This window comes from Dreissena polymorpha, chromosome 14, assembly GCF_020536995.1.
Source record: "Dreissena polymorpha isolate Duluth1 chromosome 14, UMN_Dpol_1.0, whole genome shotgun sequence".
Taxonomy (NCBI): Eukaryota; Metazoa; Mollusca; class Bivalvia; order Myida; family Dreissenidae; genus Dreissena; species Dreissena polymorpha.
The window spans coordinates 29,145,354-29,164,748 of NC_068368.1; the positions used below are offsets into that span (position 1 = coordinate 29,145,354).

General features: G+C 32.9%; 1 protein-coding gene across 1 annotated transcript; it reads right to left on the reverse strand.

The window, feature by feature from the left end:
• Positions 1 to 4,361: 4,361 nt before the first annotated feature.
• LOC127857255 (putative nuclease HARBI1) lies at positions 4,362 to 11,045 on the reverse strand. The gene is made up of 5 exons (XM_052393671.1): positions 10,932 to 11,045; positions 7,955 to 8,056; positions 6,962 to 7,194; positions 6,013 to 6,166; positions 4,362 to 4,472 (listed from the first exon to the last, which is right to left on the reverse strand). The coding sequence occupies exons 1-5, from the start codon at positions 10,932 to 10,934 to the stop codon at positions 4,362 to 4,364; spliced, it is 603 nt and encodes a 200-aa protein (XP_052249631.1). The 5' UTR covers positions 10,935 to 11,045.
• Positions 11,046 to 19,395: the final 8,350 nt, after the last annotated feature.

Below are 19,395 nucleotides of genomic sequence, written 5' to 3' on the forward strand. Positions count from 1 at the left end.
CAGGTGCGCGCGGACGCTTGAGAAAGTCATCGTCTGCAACAGTATCTACTGTAAACAATGGACGCGAAAACGAAGGTAAAAAAAGCGAATTGGTCCAAAAACGAGTTTGAGACGCTCGTTTGCGAGTACGAAAATAAATATGACGTGCTCGAGGGTGGTCTGTCTATTTCCCTCACTGGAATGGACAAACGGAAAGCATGGGAAAGAGTTATGGACGCGTAAGTGGTTTAAACTTTAACATGCAAAGCCTCAGATTAATCATATCGTCACAAACATTCAAGAAACAAAACAAAATTTAGAAAATAATTTAGATATAAAATATTTAGTAACTGGTGATTGATCAATTTATTTGAAGCCCCTGTTTTGACATTAAACTGATACAACGTACAATTTAAGCATGTAGTGTCATTGCTAAATTAAAGTTACTGTACAGTATTAAATCTGAATTTGAATAGGTGTATATGTATTCTTCATTTTTAGAGCTTAACTGGTGCTTTTGCATTTTTAGTGTCAACAGCACCAGCTTAATAAGCCGAACTGTTGATGAATGCAAGAAGAAGGTTAGCGACCTGAAGGTGAAGGCCCGTAAAAAAGAAAGAGCCAGGGTGCAGTATGAGTGGGGCACGGGTGGAGGACCCCCTTCAGAGGAATTGAGTCCTCTAGAAAAAAAGGTAATTTCCAAAGCGCTTATATATTCAGATTTATTTTTGTTCTTTTTACTGAGTGTTAAATATAATTATTCTTTGTATGATAACCAGAAAATTACCTTTAAATTGTAGATGCTGGAACTCCTTCCTTTGGAATCGGTGCATGGCCATGAAGATGGTTTTGATAACTTCAAGCCCAGTTCTTCAGGTATTCCATAATTCCATGAAATACCACAAGCACTGGCCGATATTAAAGTTGTTTGGTATGCAATTGTATATATATAAAGATTAATGTTAATTGCTTAAAAGTGACATTTATATGTTATGCAGTACAAATACATGGAAGTTGTTATTTATAATTGTGTTCGGTTTATGATCAATATATTGATTTATTTGCATGAGCACTGCATTTATGAAACTTAATTTATGAAATTTATATTATAGCATCAATGCATGGTCTGGGTAACTCATCCAAGTCTGCTGTAATTGGTAAGTCATATGATATATATTAATATTAATTTTTATTAACTAATTAACCAATATGTTGATGACACTTTTCGGTTACTTCATATCTTGTCTTGTTTTGCATATACAACAGCCTACGAATAAATATCAATAATTTATTTAAGTATATTCAATTTGCTGTCCAATACAAACTCTAATAATAAAAAGTATTGCATTATTATCATTTAATGCATACGCAAAATAGAAAAAGACATGAACACTGTAAAGCATGTCTTTCTGTTTATATTTCCAGAATACAAGGTTGATGACAGCACGCCTGAGCCTAGTGGTAATTATTGTAGCTGTATATAAATAAGAAAAATCAAACTTGACAATATTAAAATATTAACAAGCAAATTCGTTGAATTGATATCCCCCGCCTATATACTTCTGGACACAAAAGTGTTATATTTGACACTAAAAAAGCATTTTTTCAAGATACAAAGGGCCATAACTCTGTTTTTAACAGATGGTTTACAATGCCATTTTGCGTGCATCATCCTCTTATGCATATATATACTCATACCAAGTTTCAATGAAATCCGCCAAAGCACTTCCAAGATATGGCTCCGGACACAAAAGTGCCTATAGTAAAAAGCATTTTTTCAAGATACAAAGGGCCATAACTCTGTTTTTAACAGATGGTGTACAATGCCATTTGGCGTGAATCATCCTCTTATGCATATATATACTCATACCAAGTTTCAATGAAATCCGCAAAAGCACTTCCAAGATATGGCTCCGGACACAAAAGTGCCTATAGTAAAAAGCATTTTTTCAAGATACAAAGGGCCTTAACTCTGTTTTTAACAGATGGTGTACAATGCCATTTGGCGTGAATCATCCTCTTATGCATATATATACTCATACCAAGTTTCAATGAAATCCGTCAAAAGCACTTTCAAGATATGGCTCCGGACACAAAAGTGCCTATAGTAAAAAGCATTTTTTTCAAGATACAAAGGGCCTTAACTCTGTTTTTAACAGATGGTGTACAATGCCATTTGGCGTGAATCATCCTCTTATGCATATATATACTCATACCAAGTTTCAATGAAATCCGCCAAAGCACTTCCAAGATATGGCTCCGGACACATAAGTGCCGGACGGACAGCCGGACGGACGGACAACACCAAAACAATATCCCTCCACCTCTGGCGGGGGGATAAAAGGGGTTTATTAGTTTAGTACAGTCTCATCATCATATATACAATCAAACATAAGCACAATAATAAAATGCTGCCACTCGGAAGTATCCAGTTATAACTTATAAGAGACTAGAAAATTAAATCAACATATAAGTCATCATAATACCTCTCTTCCAAATACCATAAAGTTATATAGTCTCCACTAAAGTCTGGAAATCAGTTAACACAGCTTTGCACAATCTTAGAGTTATGAGACTTATTCGCATATATCACAGTACAGTAAAAGACTATATTACATATCACAAGTTTGATTGCCCCCACTGACCTCACTATATAATTTGCCATAAGAAATTAACCATAAAATACTGAAAGCGAACATAAAGCACTATTGCGCAATGTGTAAAAAAATGACATACAAAATCATATATCGCCTATGGTCAGACCATCTACGAACTGGTCAGTGGTGACACTCAAACACAGGGATATAACATGATTTATCAACTTTAAAAGGTAATGTTAAGTCATTTAAACAATAAAATTCTTAAGTATTAAAACAGTTTTCATTTTTGGTTGAAAACGACAAACACACCAATTTATTAATACTACATGAATGATGGTTTAGTACATAAGTATAATAGATAGTATAACACAAATTTAAACAGGAAATTGGTGGATACACTTAAAACTTTGAATTTAAGAGTGACTGAGTCAACTTGAAAGGTGTGTACTCATCTCCCACCTAGAACATTACTTTACATTATAGCATTATATCCTTTCACAGTATTTCATTTTGATACAACATGAAAGCTGTAAACACTTGCAGATATTCAGTGTCAGCAAAGTCAGAAAGCTGCCAGTGTGAGTTCCACACCAAGTAAGTGTAATACAACATAAGTTTACAAAATTGAAATAAATAATATCCAATATGCTTATATGCCTTCCAGTGAAAATTAAAAAAAAAAGTTTCACATCACTTTACAGGCAAAAAAGAAAAGACGCCACAGAAAAGGAAAATAGGTTATTAGAAAAATTGTTATTTAACAATATTTGTTATGCATGAGATTTCTGATAACAAAGGCACATGCGTCTTCCTCTTTCAATCAATTACAGAAAGCTTGAGATTATTCCCTCCTCACTACCGTACTATACAATACAGTACTTTATAATAATTATTGAGGAAAAGTTTCGAAAAAATGCAATATGGGTGTACTATTCAAGAAAGTGGGAATGAGAAAAGGTAGACAGATGTATGAATAGTCTGATTACTAAATTTCAATATAACAGGGTATAACTACCAAGTCCCTAAATATTTCTTACATGTACTATAATGCAGGGTTATACACTTAACATTTTTACCCATTAGCCCAACAAATTTTAGGAGCCTTGGCTACTGGACTCTTGTAAATTTATATCGCTGTTATTGTTTGAATCGGTTATTCAGGTGATGTTACAGCTTACCAGGAAAGGCTGATGGACTTACAAGAGCAGCAGCTCGAACTAAAGCGAATGAAAATAGAGGAAATGCAGAAGATGCGAAAGGTTGAAGAGCAGAAGTTGGAGGAATTGAAGAAGATCCATACTTCTGTGGATGCCCTTTTGTCATTTGTTATGCTAGTCAGTGTTAAGTAGAGTATAAATCGTCAGGACTCCAGTACTTGTAGTTAATGACTTGAAACCATTTCAACCTTGCACCACTCAAAATGTGCAGTTCCATGAGTTACACATGCATGCCAAATATCAAGTTGCTATGATAAATACTGCAAAAGTTATGACAAAACTTTAACTTAGGTTAAAGTTTGGGACAGTCACACACAATGACAGACAGACAGACAGGCCAAATACGTTATACCCCCTTTTTTAAAAGGGGGCATACAATTATAATTACAAGTACATACTTAATTTTTACTTAATCAATAGTGAAACAGGTAAATTTTCACTTGCTGAACATAAACACCAACATCAACCAAATAATTACAACGCCCTAGTCAATCAGAACACAGTGCAGGCGTATCATTCGACTGACTTTGAATTTTTAATGAAGCAGGTAATAAGAACATATCCTTTAAAACATTGCAATTATTCTCTGCCTGCATTGCTGATTGTTGCCCTCAGGATACAGATTCTGTGGATCTTCATCAATGTCCACTTCTTCTTCTTCATTGTCAAAAGGTATCTTGAGGTCAAGGCACAAATTGTGGAGTTTGGCACACACCACAACCACCTTCATACACTTGCCAGGACGGCATGGTAGGACACCACCACTTCAATGCAGACACCTGAAATTGTTTTTTCATATTACCACTAACATGGCAGACCCTAATTTTTTCTAACTGCCCCAACCGTTTTTTTTTTACTCTTCCAAGTAGAGATTAGAATGAAAGAATTTACTGGTTTTTCAACATGTTTTTTTTAAACTTCACCGTTTTCTCATATTTAGAATTGTGCTAATTTGGACATACACAGAAATATTCAATGCTTCAAAGACATTTGGAAGACTTTGTCATTGAAATATATAAATATATAGTTCTATGGTAATCAAATAAAGCAATACAATCCTGCAATTTTGACCGGCTACTCAAGCTAAAGATTTTAATACAGTCCTTACAATATTTTTTATTTGATAACAATAGTTATTGGCAAGCATAACACGTACCCGTTTTATTATAAATTGCTTAAAAAAAAAAGAGTTAAAAAATAGTGATACATGTACATAAATCAACATGAAAAAAACTGACATTAATTCTGCCAAGCTACACAATTTTAAGAAAAACAGAATACTTATTTATAATATATTAAGTATGCAATTTGAACAAACACTCAAATTTACCTAAATCTAGCCTTCAAAAGTCCAAATGCTCTTTTAACACAAATTCGAGTTCGGCTGTGAGCCCCGTTGAATCGCAATTCTTGTGCTGTTTGTGGGTTGTTCTAAAACAAATGGAAAATTCGTTTCAACCATTGAAAATTGCAAAGTAGTTCATTAACAATCTGAATAATCTATTGTAAATATTTTTCAAAATAAAAATTATAAATAAATGTTTAGAGAATGTTATTCTGAAATTAAAAAAATAATAATGGAAATGTTTATTTCCATATAAACAAGCAAATTCATTAACTTGGTATCCGCCGCCAAATGAAAAGTTCTTTAGATTTAATCAATTAAAGGTGCAACTCTGAAAAGACACAATCATCCTGAATACACTAAGGATGATAATACACATTTAGTTTGAATTTCATTAAATTCCATACTACAGCCGAGACAGACAAAATGCTCAATTTCAGTCATTTAAAGTTCCATAACTCTAGAAATGAACACTAAAAATCTATATTTAGCACCATAATATGCCACTAAACTGAAGATTTATTTTAAATTTCATGACCTTTCGTACAATAGTTATTTACAAATAGCTCATGGCAGAAAAAAATACTGAATTTCAATCAATTAAGAGGACAGTACTCTTGAAATACGAAGTCGAGCCCTACAAAATTTATGTAATGAACCACCGCATTATGATGATTCACATTTATTTTAGTTTAATTACATTCCATGCAATAATTGCTGAGAAAATAGCTCTGCACTGACAAAATTCCATTAATTTCAATTACTGATCAAAAGGTAATTTTATTGTTGATTATATTGTAGAGCATAAGCCGTCAGTATGCCCCTTTAATACAACAAGAAGATAACAAAAACCTACAATCCAAGAAAATACCTTTGGTGTTATCAGGTATTCTCTCAATGGATAACCAGAATCTCCCAATAGCCATCCTGGCTTGTTGGAAGCAAGGTGGTCCTTCAGTGAAGAGATATCAAATACTGTGGCATCGTGTGTTGAACCAGGCCACTTTGCATTGACATTGGTAAACCTGTGCATATTTATGACAATGTATCAAATGCTTAAAAGTGCATTTCAATCCGCATGCTAACAGACTAAAATGGACTTTTAACAATACTTCAGTGTACAAAATATTCATTGAAAATTAGAAGTTACGTTGAGCTAGAGTTCGAATCGTGTTGGGAATAATATTTTTAGGCGTTTTAAGTTATTGTAATAATTATTTCATCAATAAAGTAGTGTTCCTCATTTTCTTATATGAGTAAAAATTGGACTTTGTGCTATACTTAATGTTTGCATTTATATAGGTTAATACTGTCAATATGCCCCTTAAGTTAATGATGTACTTTATTGTTAAATATTTAAAAAAAAAAGAAAGGAAAGACATAATTATTATAACTATATGAAAAGGGTTTATACAACTAGTAATGTAATTTTATTTAAATACAAACATCTATGTCGTAATTGAAACTGGTTCTAAGGGAACAAACCAAAACTAGAGCTTTGTCACAGATGTGATGAATACCTGCACATGACACATTGAAACAGAATATTTTGGAAAACTGGGCATAATGCATGTGCGTGAAGTGTCAGCCCAGATAAGCCTGTGCAGTCCCCACAGGCTAATCAGGGACGACACTTTTCGCCTAAACTAGATTTTCAATAAGATTATATGTCTCTTACATCATTTAAACAATAAATTCAATTAAAGCGTAAATTGTCGTCCCTGATTAGGGATGACAATTTACGCACAAGCATTATGCTTAGATAACAACACATATAGCCCCCCTCTCCCTACCAATGGGGTACAACAAAATAAACAAACCTTAAGCTGCTATCCACAACAGCTTGAATGTTTACAGCATGGTATCCTTTTCGGCACACATACGTCTGAGGATTTTCAGATGGAGCTTGAATTGGGATCAGTGTTCCATCCACAGCGCCTATAACATTCGGGATTCCTGCTACACGATGGAACTTCTGTTTTGTTGCAGCAAGGTCATGCAAAGATGTTGGGAAGGTGATGTTGTTCAGGTTTCGGTTAATGGCACTTATAACCTGAAAGTTATAGAATGTCTCATATTATAATCTTAAATATTACAATCGACTGGTTTTTATTTTTTGATGAAGAAGATGGCCTCCACAAAGAATGTGCTTATGTTATTCATATATGCAAATAATTCCTTTTTTTCAATGAATTCATTAGAACATATATCAGTTTACACAATATTAAATAGCAGTAATAAATAGTCGCTTCATGAATGTTAGGGCATCTAATTTATTAATAAAGCTTTGGAGTTTATGCAAATAAGATGCTGGAAACGGACATAATTTGTGCATAAATTGAGGTGCATTAGTAAACATGAACCATTTTTTGCCTTAAGGGTACAAACCCCATAAAATCATTTTTTATCAGCAAAACGTTCATTAACCATTATATCGCTGTAGGTTGGAATATGTCAGCCTGGTTAGTGGCATACTTAAGCTAAGTTCGTTTTAGCAATGATGCGTTTCAACCGCAGAAGAATTAAACAGCTTTTAATTGAAAATTGTTTAATTAATTTAGGAGAATGTTTTCACAATAAAGTTTTCTTAATTAACCCTTTGAGCGCTGGAACCTGAATTTGAAGGCCTTTGCAAACAGTTTGGATCCAGATGACACGCCACAAAACGTGGCGTCTCATCAGGATTTAAAATGTTTGCTATTCTGATAGTATTCTTTAAAAAAATAATGGAAGAAAATGCTTATTTTAGAAATTTAGCAGACAACATTTTAGCAGACGACAAATTTCCCAGCATGCAAAGGGTTGAGACATACCTGTTGAATACACCGGCACACAGAGCTCCTGCTGACTCCATGGAGATCTCCAACCTCGCTAAAAAAATCTCCTTTTGCCAGGTAACGTAGTGTTACTAGGAGCTGAAAAAGAGACCCATTCAATCCAATAAAAAATATTAATAAATTTTGTCTCTTAAAAATATTACTTATGTGATATTCACGATTTCGACATTGGTAAATCACGCGTAACGAGACTGCCGAGATAACGCGAGATTAAGGGTTCGGGGGGTCTACCAGTATTCGCTCTACAGTATACACACCTTACCTATCCGCTATATTGACTTTATAAATAAAATAAAAGCGATGAATTGCCGATTTGTAACTAATAAAAGCAATCTTTATTTTTATTATAACGTTCAACGACCATCTGCTCGATAATAGTTCAGTACCATTGTAATTAACGGCGCCGTAATTAACTACTGACAAAAATAACATGATCATACCTTACTGAACGGTGTGCAGAAACCTGTCAGAAATTAAAACAACTCCAGACTATTATAATTTTTGAGTGCAAGTTAATTTAAACACACCCACTTATTAAAATTAAACCTTTTTTATATTAGCTAATTTTTCTAAATTTTCAGAAATAAAAACCAATTGGTATTTGCACATTTCAGTAAACCTAAGACTACTTTATTGTTAAATATGTTTGATTTGTAAATTGTATAATAAATTAATAATCTATATATTTTTATTAGTTCTGTTGCAAGCCTAATTTAAGTTAAATATATTTGATTTGTAAATTGTATAATAATCTATATATTTTTTATTAGTTCTGTTGCAAGCCTAACTTGTTGTGTTTTTAAAATACATAAAAATCATATTGTTGACAACTATAATATTATTTAAGATCATTATTAAGCAAAAGTAAGTCCCCCAAATCAAATCAATATTTATTTATTGTCGGTATGGTATACAAACATTATAACATAAGCTATGAATAGCTTTTGACCGACAGCTTACCCCGGCCAGCTAAACCGGTAGAGTGCTGATCTCTGACTCGCTCATGGGTTGGTAAGTTTAAGCCTCAACTCGGGTTCATCTCTTAGAAATAATTACACCTTAGGCTATCCTGTCTGTAACCCAAATTGCAGTCGAGGGTCACCGCACCGACATACATGTATCAAATACAATGTATGTGCTTATGTTAACATTTCCTGAAGATTCAACCACTGAGCAGGATAACTAAGTTATCCCATATTAACCCCATATTATTAATGAAAATAATTAAATATACTATTAGATGTATGAAACAGACAAACCAACTAGTACCTACTAGTACTTTCATAAGGAACATCATCCATTAACCATCTATACTTCCAGGTCTTTTGGCTCTGCTACATCAACAGGAATTAGCGTTGGGTTAATGTTTTCTGTGTTAATCATACGGATTACAATTTATAATATTTCATCCCAACAACAAAATCTTTATAATGATAGTATTAATTTTACAGTCAGGTTTTACTTCTATTAGGTTAAAAACTAAATAGTGAATCAGTTTTTGAGATGAGCTTGTACCAAACACACACACAAGCTCCTGTAAATTTTATACACACTTTAATGAGAAAGTATTTGGCCTGTCACAGTTATCTTGTTGGAATGTCTCAGACTAACCAGGATATACAAGCAGTCTTCACTTAAGCATTTTTGAACAACTAGCCTGAATCTTTATGCATTAATAGAACATATTAAAATACCCACTAGCCCGACTATATGAATCAGGAAATTTTAATAGCCCAAATTTAATACATTTCACTAGCCCCGGGCTGTTGGGCTAGGGGTTAGCGTCAAGACTGTAAAAGCAATAACAATTCTTCAAACATTGATACTTGTCTTGTTTTGAACAAATCTGCCATGACGGGTAGTTAATGGGGATAGCCCAATACACAACCAGTTAAGGATGACTGTGATACAGCTGAAAGTTTCACCAATATGGATATTTAGCCAATGGACATTTGACCAGGGACACTTTATTTAATTCGAAGTAAATGTTTTCTTAGCAGTGTTAATAGTCATGTCAACACATCACATGTTATGTTAAATGACTACATGACAACATTGGATGTGTAGCAACTTAAACCACCATCCATTTTATTATATTTCTGAATGTGTAGGATATTTTTTAATGTAAGGGTATGAAGTAGACACACATCTGAAGTATCTTCATTTTATTTTTTTCAAAGAAGATAGTTATGTAACTGTGGTGATGTATAATATTAATTGCAAGAGTTAATAACATTCCAGGTGTAGAAGTCTTGAGCTTCATGCAGAATGAGATACAGTATTCCAGTTTCTGAAATTCTGTTGACACTGTGATGTTCCTGAAAAAAAGGTTTCTATAAGTTATAACAATAAACCATTCAATAACATTTAAAGACAGCATAGTCATCTGTTTTAAAATAATTGTTCTTTTCAAAGAAAAGTATTTTACCAAAGGTAATCAAACTTCTAATTTGCTCAAACTTAACAAATAATATATTTTTCCATACCCCACCCGCTTTTGACATGTTTCGTTTTTACCTACTTTAAACACAATAAAATCGAAATAAAGCATAAACATGAACTACAATTAAATCAAAGATACTAAGCTAATAACAAACTACAAAAAATCATAACATATAAGTTATATCTGCAAATTATTGGGAAATTATAATTGCATCAACACAGAACTCTATGCAGACGCACTGCAGTAGATGATCGAGTACCCCCCCGACCTCACTTAATCCACTCAGAGTTGTCTCCCTTAAAATAATGTCGAAAAGGTCAATATAGCCTTTATTAAATTTCCTGAACAATAGCTTATCCACGTTTGTTCAGAAATAACTATAAAATGGGACTACACAAACACAAGTTTGTTTGTAAATTATATTAATAAATAACACACACACAAAAATGTCACTGTCAAAATCAGTTACTCTTCAAAAAAAAATTCAACTGAAGGTCTATAAACTCCTACCATAAGAAGCAGATGACTCAATGCATTTCGTGCATGTTCTACGGTATATAATGTTAAGACTTATATTTTTTAGATAGAGAAACAAACAAGAATAAAATTCCAAACTAAATTGTGAAATTGTGGAGATACCACATCAGCTTTTCGTTCACAACAATATGGCGTCCGTGTATTCAAGGGAAATAACAACGAAAACAGGTGTCGTTTATGTGGTACTAAATTGCACAAAAAAAGGATTATAATATATAATATGGTATTCATGTTCGAAAAGACAAACAAACAACGTACACCGACCTTTGTTCTGACGTTCAGTGAGTGATTCCTGTCACTCAAAGGCTCGCAATCAGCACGGATTAACTCCTCGAGGTAAATAATACCCTCCGTCGACAGACGATACCTCTCAACGATTTGCTTTTCGCTCAGAAAGCTTAAGGTGTCGATTCGTGCTCGGAATATTCGAGGACGAATCTCGCGTATTGCGAACGCTTCAGCAACGGCAGCTATGACACTTCCGGATTTACGCCATTTTTTCTGATTTACGCGAAGTACATATGTGACGAAAATGTACGCCAGAATTTACGCAAAGCGTTAATTTACGCTGTTTAGTGAAACGGGTTTTTGAGAACAACATTTGCGTACGCAAATATTTACGGAAACTATTTGCGTACGCATCTTAGTGAAACGCACTCCTAGAACATATATTTCAGTCTGTACTGAAAATATATCAAATTAACCAAATGTTACATGATGGAATACTGAAGTAATTGTGTAATGTTTAAACAATTTATGTTTAAATGAACATTAATTTTAAATAACACACACTTTGCAATCTTTATCCAATCCATTGTCTTTTTTAACAAACATGTTATGTTGAAATATAATATTTTCTTTTTTGACTTATTGTCTTTAAATAAATATCATGATTGATATGTCTGCCTGATTATTAAATTTGGTCCATTTTTTATAAATGAATGACAAAGAATGTAAAAGCACTTGCTTTAAAATGGGTTTTACTTATGTTGTTTTTCAGACTTGACAAGGATTAGTCGAAGGATTTGTAACGCTTTTAAGGTGCGATGCTGTGTTAGAATTACATGAACACCATCAAACCACAGGGAAGGTGTTATGCGGCAAGTTAATTATCAAAACCACAGTGACAGAGACAGGGTCATTTAACCAGCTTCATTCTGTGATGTTTACGGAAAGCTATTTCAACTAACTATGCAAACAGACCATTTAATATGTATTTTGGCATAATCAAAACAAAGTGCATGTATTGATATTTGTGAATAGTTATGGGTTTTGTATCTATGTTATTGATGAAATTGATTAGATGAATATAATCTGAGTGTGTATGTCAATAAAACAATTGTTTCATAAAAAATAACAATATAAACCAAATGATGCTTGTTTGTGGGCTATAAAGTTCATTTAGTTTCCAATATCATCCCCATATGAATATCTTAAGTTTATCAAAAATAAACACTTCATTAATTATAACATTGCTTTATTACCAGCATGCACATGCTACAAGAGAATTTAAAGCACCAAATACGTAAAGAAGTACATCGGTATTCGCAAAGTAATTGTAATCAGTCAATTTATGAATTTGCAAATCTTGCTATACAAACCATACACATGATCCAATTAATTAACACGTAACAAATGATCATCGCAAAAATGTCTTGACTTGTGGGGTTTATTATACCTATAAACATATTGAATTGTATTAATACTTCATGAACTCAATTTCAAATGAAATCTGAATAACTGAAAATAGATTAAGATGTTTAATGAAAATACTCATTCGCCCCGGTCATGAAAGGGGCTGCAAGATCTTGTTACCACAAAACCAAGTAATAAACATTAAATGTTGTTCAATTTGTTGCATTGTCAACTTTTTATTTAATGTTTAGTTTGATTGTTTCTTTCACTGCAATACTTGCACTATCTGGTAATAAAACAAACAGTCAACACTTTCGAACATTAACTATATATGACAACTTTTCATTGATCAAGATATCAGTACGTCTCTTGAAGGTGCTTCCAAAAGTACTTTAATCTCCCTGAAAAGAACAAAATACAGATGAAATAAACTGTAAAACTTAAAAAATAAATAAATAATTGTCATGCGTGATATATAAGATAGCTCAATAGGATTTAGATACGAATACATGATTTTCCAGAAAAAAAAGTTATTGACCCTATTGTCTACTTGTTTACATAATGTTGTATTATAGAGATAATACACCATTATGTAAGGACATGTAAGGACATGTGACGACTTACATATTTCTGCAATAGTTTGGATCTGTGTTGAATATATTATATTGTTCAAACAAGTGATCTTCACATGTTTTGTTGTGTACTGTAATGGCTTCAAATATATGTATGGTCATACTTTTCATAAGTTCAAGTTTCCCTTTGATGTAGTCATTCTCCACAGCACTTTCGATATGAACAATGTAACCACCAAGTTGTTGAAAATAGTGCTGTCACAACAAACAAACATTATTTAAGATTCAAAATCAAGCTTTATCCAAAAAGTTAATATTTTGTCTGAATCAAATATGATCTTGTAGGCACATTACAACACGAGGGTTAAGGTGGCTTTAGTCGCTTCCCTGAGTATAGTTGGTCTGCACCGACTCTAATGTTATTTTGTAGCATGCTCTTCCCAAAATATAAAAATTAAATTGTTTTGAAGAGGAAAAATGGTTTACAATGGCAATTTAGCAAATAACATGAAAGTTATTATGAACAAATTAAATAATTTGCAGAGTGTGGTACATGACTACACCCCCCCCCCCCCCTACCCAAAAATAACAACAACGACACAATTTCGGTAAAGTTATTTCGAAATGTTTTCAGATGAGATGATATATATATCGTGGTTTCTGTCATGGTCTGTTGTTGCAATTTTTCAAACAAAACATATCAAAGACTAAACAAAGTAAGAACAATAGAGTACGTGACGAATACAAATATTTTCGTTTGTTTGCAAAGGCACGTGGTTCAGGTTTATTAGCATCGCACGATCTGTATTCCAACAATAACCTAGGATTTCTTATATACAGTCCCATACGTCCATCCATGGTGGCTGTTTACTCAAAAATACGTTATTCAGCATCGATGGTAAAGGCTAAATTAATCAATTGCGCAAACAATCCAGCAAGTGTTTTTCATATACCCCCACCCCTAACAACCATGTTTAACAAAACGTGTGTGCTCAATACATAAGAGCAAAATGACTGAGAAACAATGTCCAAACCCAGTAAGTAGCTGATAAGATTGCTTACTTGTTCGATTAAGGCGGCGGATTTCCCAAATTATTACGAATAATAATTACTTGAAGGAAGTTGGTAGATGCTGGTATAACACAAGCTGCGAATTCATTTAAAATGAGAAGAGGGATTCTAACAAAAAACGTGTCAAATTTTCTACAAATCAATTTTATTTGACAAACGACAAGAAGAATTGCCATAGAACGCATGAAATGAGCATGACAAATATCTTTTTGACTATCTCATTAAGATGTTCAGGAATTTATAAACCTTCTTTTACCGAATACCATTTTTAAAGGACTACAAACATACAATGTATTTATAGTGTATGAAATCATTTTTATGAGGTTTGCAAAGTTGTTCATAGACAGTTCTTATATAAAATATTTAAATATACAAAATGAACATGGCGGCTAAGTTTTCTCAAGGCAAACCGATCTAAATTACATCAATCAATTTTAGAATATCACTATTTGGAAAACCGTATAATGATTTATGATAAGAAGATTATACAAGCTACGAACTCATTAGAACATTATCCCTTCCCCCATCATTTACTACAGCGCTTAATTTTTTAAGGAAAGAACAATAATGCCGCAGAGTTCGGTAAGGCGGGCTCGATGAACATTTCTGTGATCTCGGTTGAATTAAATTCCGTGGTTTCAGAAAGAAAAACGGTCACTCGTTTTTTCTATGACTAACTTTAAGAAATAGTTGATCATTGGAAGCCATGTTTTTCAACAACAAAATTAGTTTAATGTGTTGTTGTTGTTTTATTTGGCTCAGAAAGGGAAGGTTAACAAAGAACGCATGATATTCGCTTGCAAGTCATTTGGTTGGTTTTAAAGAAAGATTTTGGTGGATTAGATAACCAGCCTTTTCCAGATTTTCCTTTGAAAATTATTATTACAAGAACATTCCGATAATTTGGTTGATTTGTCATGCTGACGAATGGATATGAAAACCGGGCGCCCGACTGTAACTGGCAACTATAAGTCCCCCAATAATTATTTAGTTTCAAGTTTAATTAAATGAGATACCGACTGTGAAGAAAAGGCCAAACATATGTTCACAAAATAAAATGATAGTGTTTAATGTTGCTCTTGTGTACATGTATCTACGTAATACATAAACAACTGATGGTTCATACTTCAGAGTCTAAGAAGTTTCCACGAGTTAATCCGAAGTGGTAACACGATCCAAAGAAGGATATATAATCGTTTGGGCAACCCGTCGTTGTTCCTTGAAAAATAAATAAGCAATACTGTATATTTAATCAGTAAATGGGAATAAAATAAATTTTTAAAACCACAAAGACATTGCTTTTTTATTGTAAATTTAAACATTTTCTCGACTTTTTCTTTGTCGTTAGAGCGATAATGATTTTAAGTGTGACCGGCAATCAACAATCATTGAAAAATTGTAACGTATATTACCACTTAAGATACAATCTATAATTATCTGTTTATATATTTCAATATTTTGATTGTGTCTCATTACTCTTACTGTGAACAAAAATATCGGTAATAAATATCAGAAAAATGCATGTTGATATTCCTTTCATTTTCCTACAGTTATTGTTTTAATGACACGCGATTTATGTGAAACACCAAACGGTTCCAACATGACACGACCTTATCTTAAATTTTCTTATCTATAACCATATATGTTCTTGTAAGTGAAACCAATGTGCTCATGTTACAATTTAAACACGATCGGCTCAAATTTATAGTAATCGTCTTCATAGACATTGAACTGAATTGCATTTGTGTCCCTATGTTTACATGTTTACCTTTTAACTGTAGTGTCTGCTACCTTGAATGTTCTTTTTGTTGCTATTTGAGGTTAGTCGTTATGTTTTAAGTTGTTGTTCATTTTCAGCTATCATAGAATAATCAAATATGCCCTTGTGTGTTTTTCTTATTCATTTGATATTGAAATTATGCACTTTCTTATCAATATCTAAAGTTCATTGCATCGACGGTCATGAAAAAATATTGCGTATACAGGGTGTAGGATCAACGAAGATTACAATGGTTAACACACGGGCTGGATATAACGTAAACACACCGATAAGAACTTTATTTTTGCAAATATCTCAAGTTATTGAAATACATTTGCATAAATCTTAACTGCATAACAGCCAGTTTTCTTTCAGTTTGTACCGATATAAGATTTAGCAATAAATCCTTGAAGACGTCTGAGATCGCTACCAAACTTTCACGTTGCGTGCAGGATAACCGCGATCATGAATGTTGTACATATCGATTTTTTGGCCAAGGACACAAGCTTATTTAATAAAGTAAATTGCAAGTATTGCACATTGTCATAAGCAGCATAAAAAGTGTCTTAAACTAGTTGAAAATCTGAAGGAAAAGTGTGTTTAAAATTTATTTGAAAAATAGCAGAACTTACCGGTGTGCTTCATGCATTAAGGGTGAAGTGTGAACCCCACCAAGTCAAGTGATCCTGAACTCTGTAGACCTAAGTTAAAGGGGCCTTTTCACAGATTTTGGCATATTTTGAAGTTTGTCACTAAATGTTTTATATTGATAAATGTAAACATTGGATATTAAAAGCTCCAGTAAAAAATCAAGAATTAAATTTAAAAAAAAGGAAAAAAAAGGAGCCGGCACCAGGGCTAGAACCAGTGACCCCCGGAGTCCTGGAGTTCGTCAGAAGTAAAAACGCATGAGCCCTCTCGGCTATTCCGCCGAGCATACACAGATTAAGTATTTTATACCTTATATAAGCAATCTTCGTAGTTTCGTAAATTTAAACGACAACAACAGAACTCTCCAAATTATTCAATCGTTTCGCGTTGCAACGCTTTATAATTATTAGGTTTTCAAATCGTCAAAAGATGCATATAATGGCTAAATTAGATCATGGTAAATGTTCAGTAATACTGTTTCCTCACAAATATCATAACTAAAACGAAAACTTGCGAATCTGAAACAACTTTTTTCAATTTTGTCAATTTACTAAACCGTAAAAAGATCCCTTTAATATCGCATATCGTATAGCTAAGGCTGGTAAATGTATATTTTAGAAATTGTGATCAATGGTACAATGAGCGATACAAATTAAACAGAACACAAAGAATATATAGTTGATTTACGACTTGCGCATATAGAGCTCATTGTCAAGAAATAGAGATGAAGTGACATTAACATCAGTTCGCCATTCTAAAATAAAAACATCGTGTAGTATATTGCAAAACATTACACTAAAGCTGTTTACATGAACAGATGAAACATTCGAAAGGTACGGCCTTTTCAGACTGCAATTCGTGTTTTGGACATTGTCCGCCAATGTTATAATTTATAAAATAAATGCGTGTTATTATTAATTTCCGACATTCATGTAATTTGTATACAAATTATTTGTTTATTAACCGCATTTATATTAAATACAATGACCTGTTTCTGTCACTCTTCGTGTGTTTATTTTCCTTTAATGCCATGTAAGTTCTATCAAGCCTTAGCCCATTTCCGGCAAAAGAAATATCAACAACTTTTGCAAGATTATTTCCCATCTGACAAAACACAAAATGAACGCAATATATGTATGAACTGATTTCCACGAACGAGTATTCGCCTGTGTGTATAGGTAAATGATTAATTACTCTTAATTAAATTGGAACAAAAGACATGAAAGAACATGAATGCATGAACGAATGGCGACATATTTTTATTTGCCCTTTCGTATAACATGGAATACCAATTTACAATGATTTCAATATAGAATTGTACATATAATCATAAGTAAAAACACTTTTTATTTAAAATTGGTTATGTCACTTCAGTCAACTGTACTTTTTGAGTAAATAAATGTTAAACTTTTCAATATATAATTTGGGAACGAAAGAATGTCAACCATTTAATAACATAATTGTTTTCTGGATGCAATCATCTTTCGAACCCCCTAAATATGCCTCTCTTTATACTTGGACATGGAAACACAAATGGGCCTTAAAACTTAATATGTGTTTTGATAAAAATGATAAACATAAAGTTACATTGTAAAATGAACAAAACTAGACCCAGTCTTAAAGCTGCAAAATCGTACATATCATTGCACCGTCACGTTCTAAATGAAACAAATTATTTTAATAACTCATGCAAAAGAAAAGAATGGGAATTATTTTTCCAGCAGTTGTTATTTGTGATATGGGACATAAGAAGTACTGTTTGTTAAATATTTCGTTAAAAGAAAAGTACTGTTTACCCGGGACTGTTTAATGTAAAAGCCTTATACAGTTGAGAATATAAAATGTACTTTAATATGCATTTTTCAACTTTTAAACTATGTAAGGTATGAAGTGGGATGCCCTCGACCCTCACATACATATTGACGATGAAAAGAAAGTATATTGAACCTGAATAAAATGCGAGTAGCGTAATATTAAGTAGATTTTAATACTAAAATAGAGCTGCCAAAATTGTGTGTTTCTTTTGAAAACGTTCAATTCACACAACGGGAGAACCATTAAACGTATCTGATCATCTTCCTTTAGACAGATTAAAGAATTAAAATGCAAATGAAAAACGGCATGAATGGTTATTCTGAGTTTGTCTTTAAATTGACTATAAAAAGACGCGGCTGGTATTTCGTAGAAATTCAATCTATCTTTCACCAGACACGTGCGTGAATTTTTTCTTTACCTTAACATCATTGACCAGGATGATGGATTTACCAGGATGAGAGAGCATTTTATCATTGGACTGTCTTGGTTCTAAATGTCCATATAACATCTAATGGCAATTATCAAATAACAATATCTATTCACGAATTTACACAATACGTTCTTATGCGCCATATTTACTGACAATAATGAGACATTTGACGTCATCCTTTATTAACAAAACAATTTATCACTGGAGCTTTTTTTAATATTCAAGGCCCCATTTCAATATAAATAATTCTATTGTTTAAAATGGCAAATGTTTCGTTCGTAAGAGATTGATTTTAGTACCTGTATGTCTGTAACTCTTATGCAGAGGTGAGCATTTGGGATCCGACGCGCGTAGTCCGTCGTGCGGTAAACTTCGTGCGTCGTCCGTAAACTTTTTATTTAAATACATATCCCGCTAAAAACTGGACAGATTTAAACTACTCTTACACAAATAATCCTTAAATGACCCTCTTTAAAATGTGTTCAAATCGCTTCGCCTCCCCCT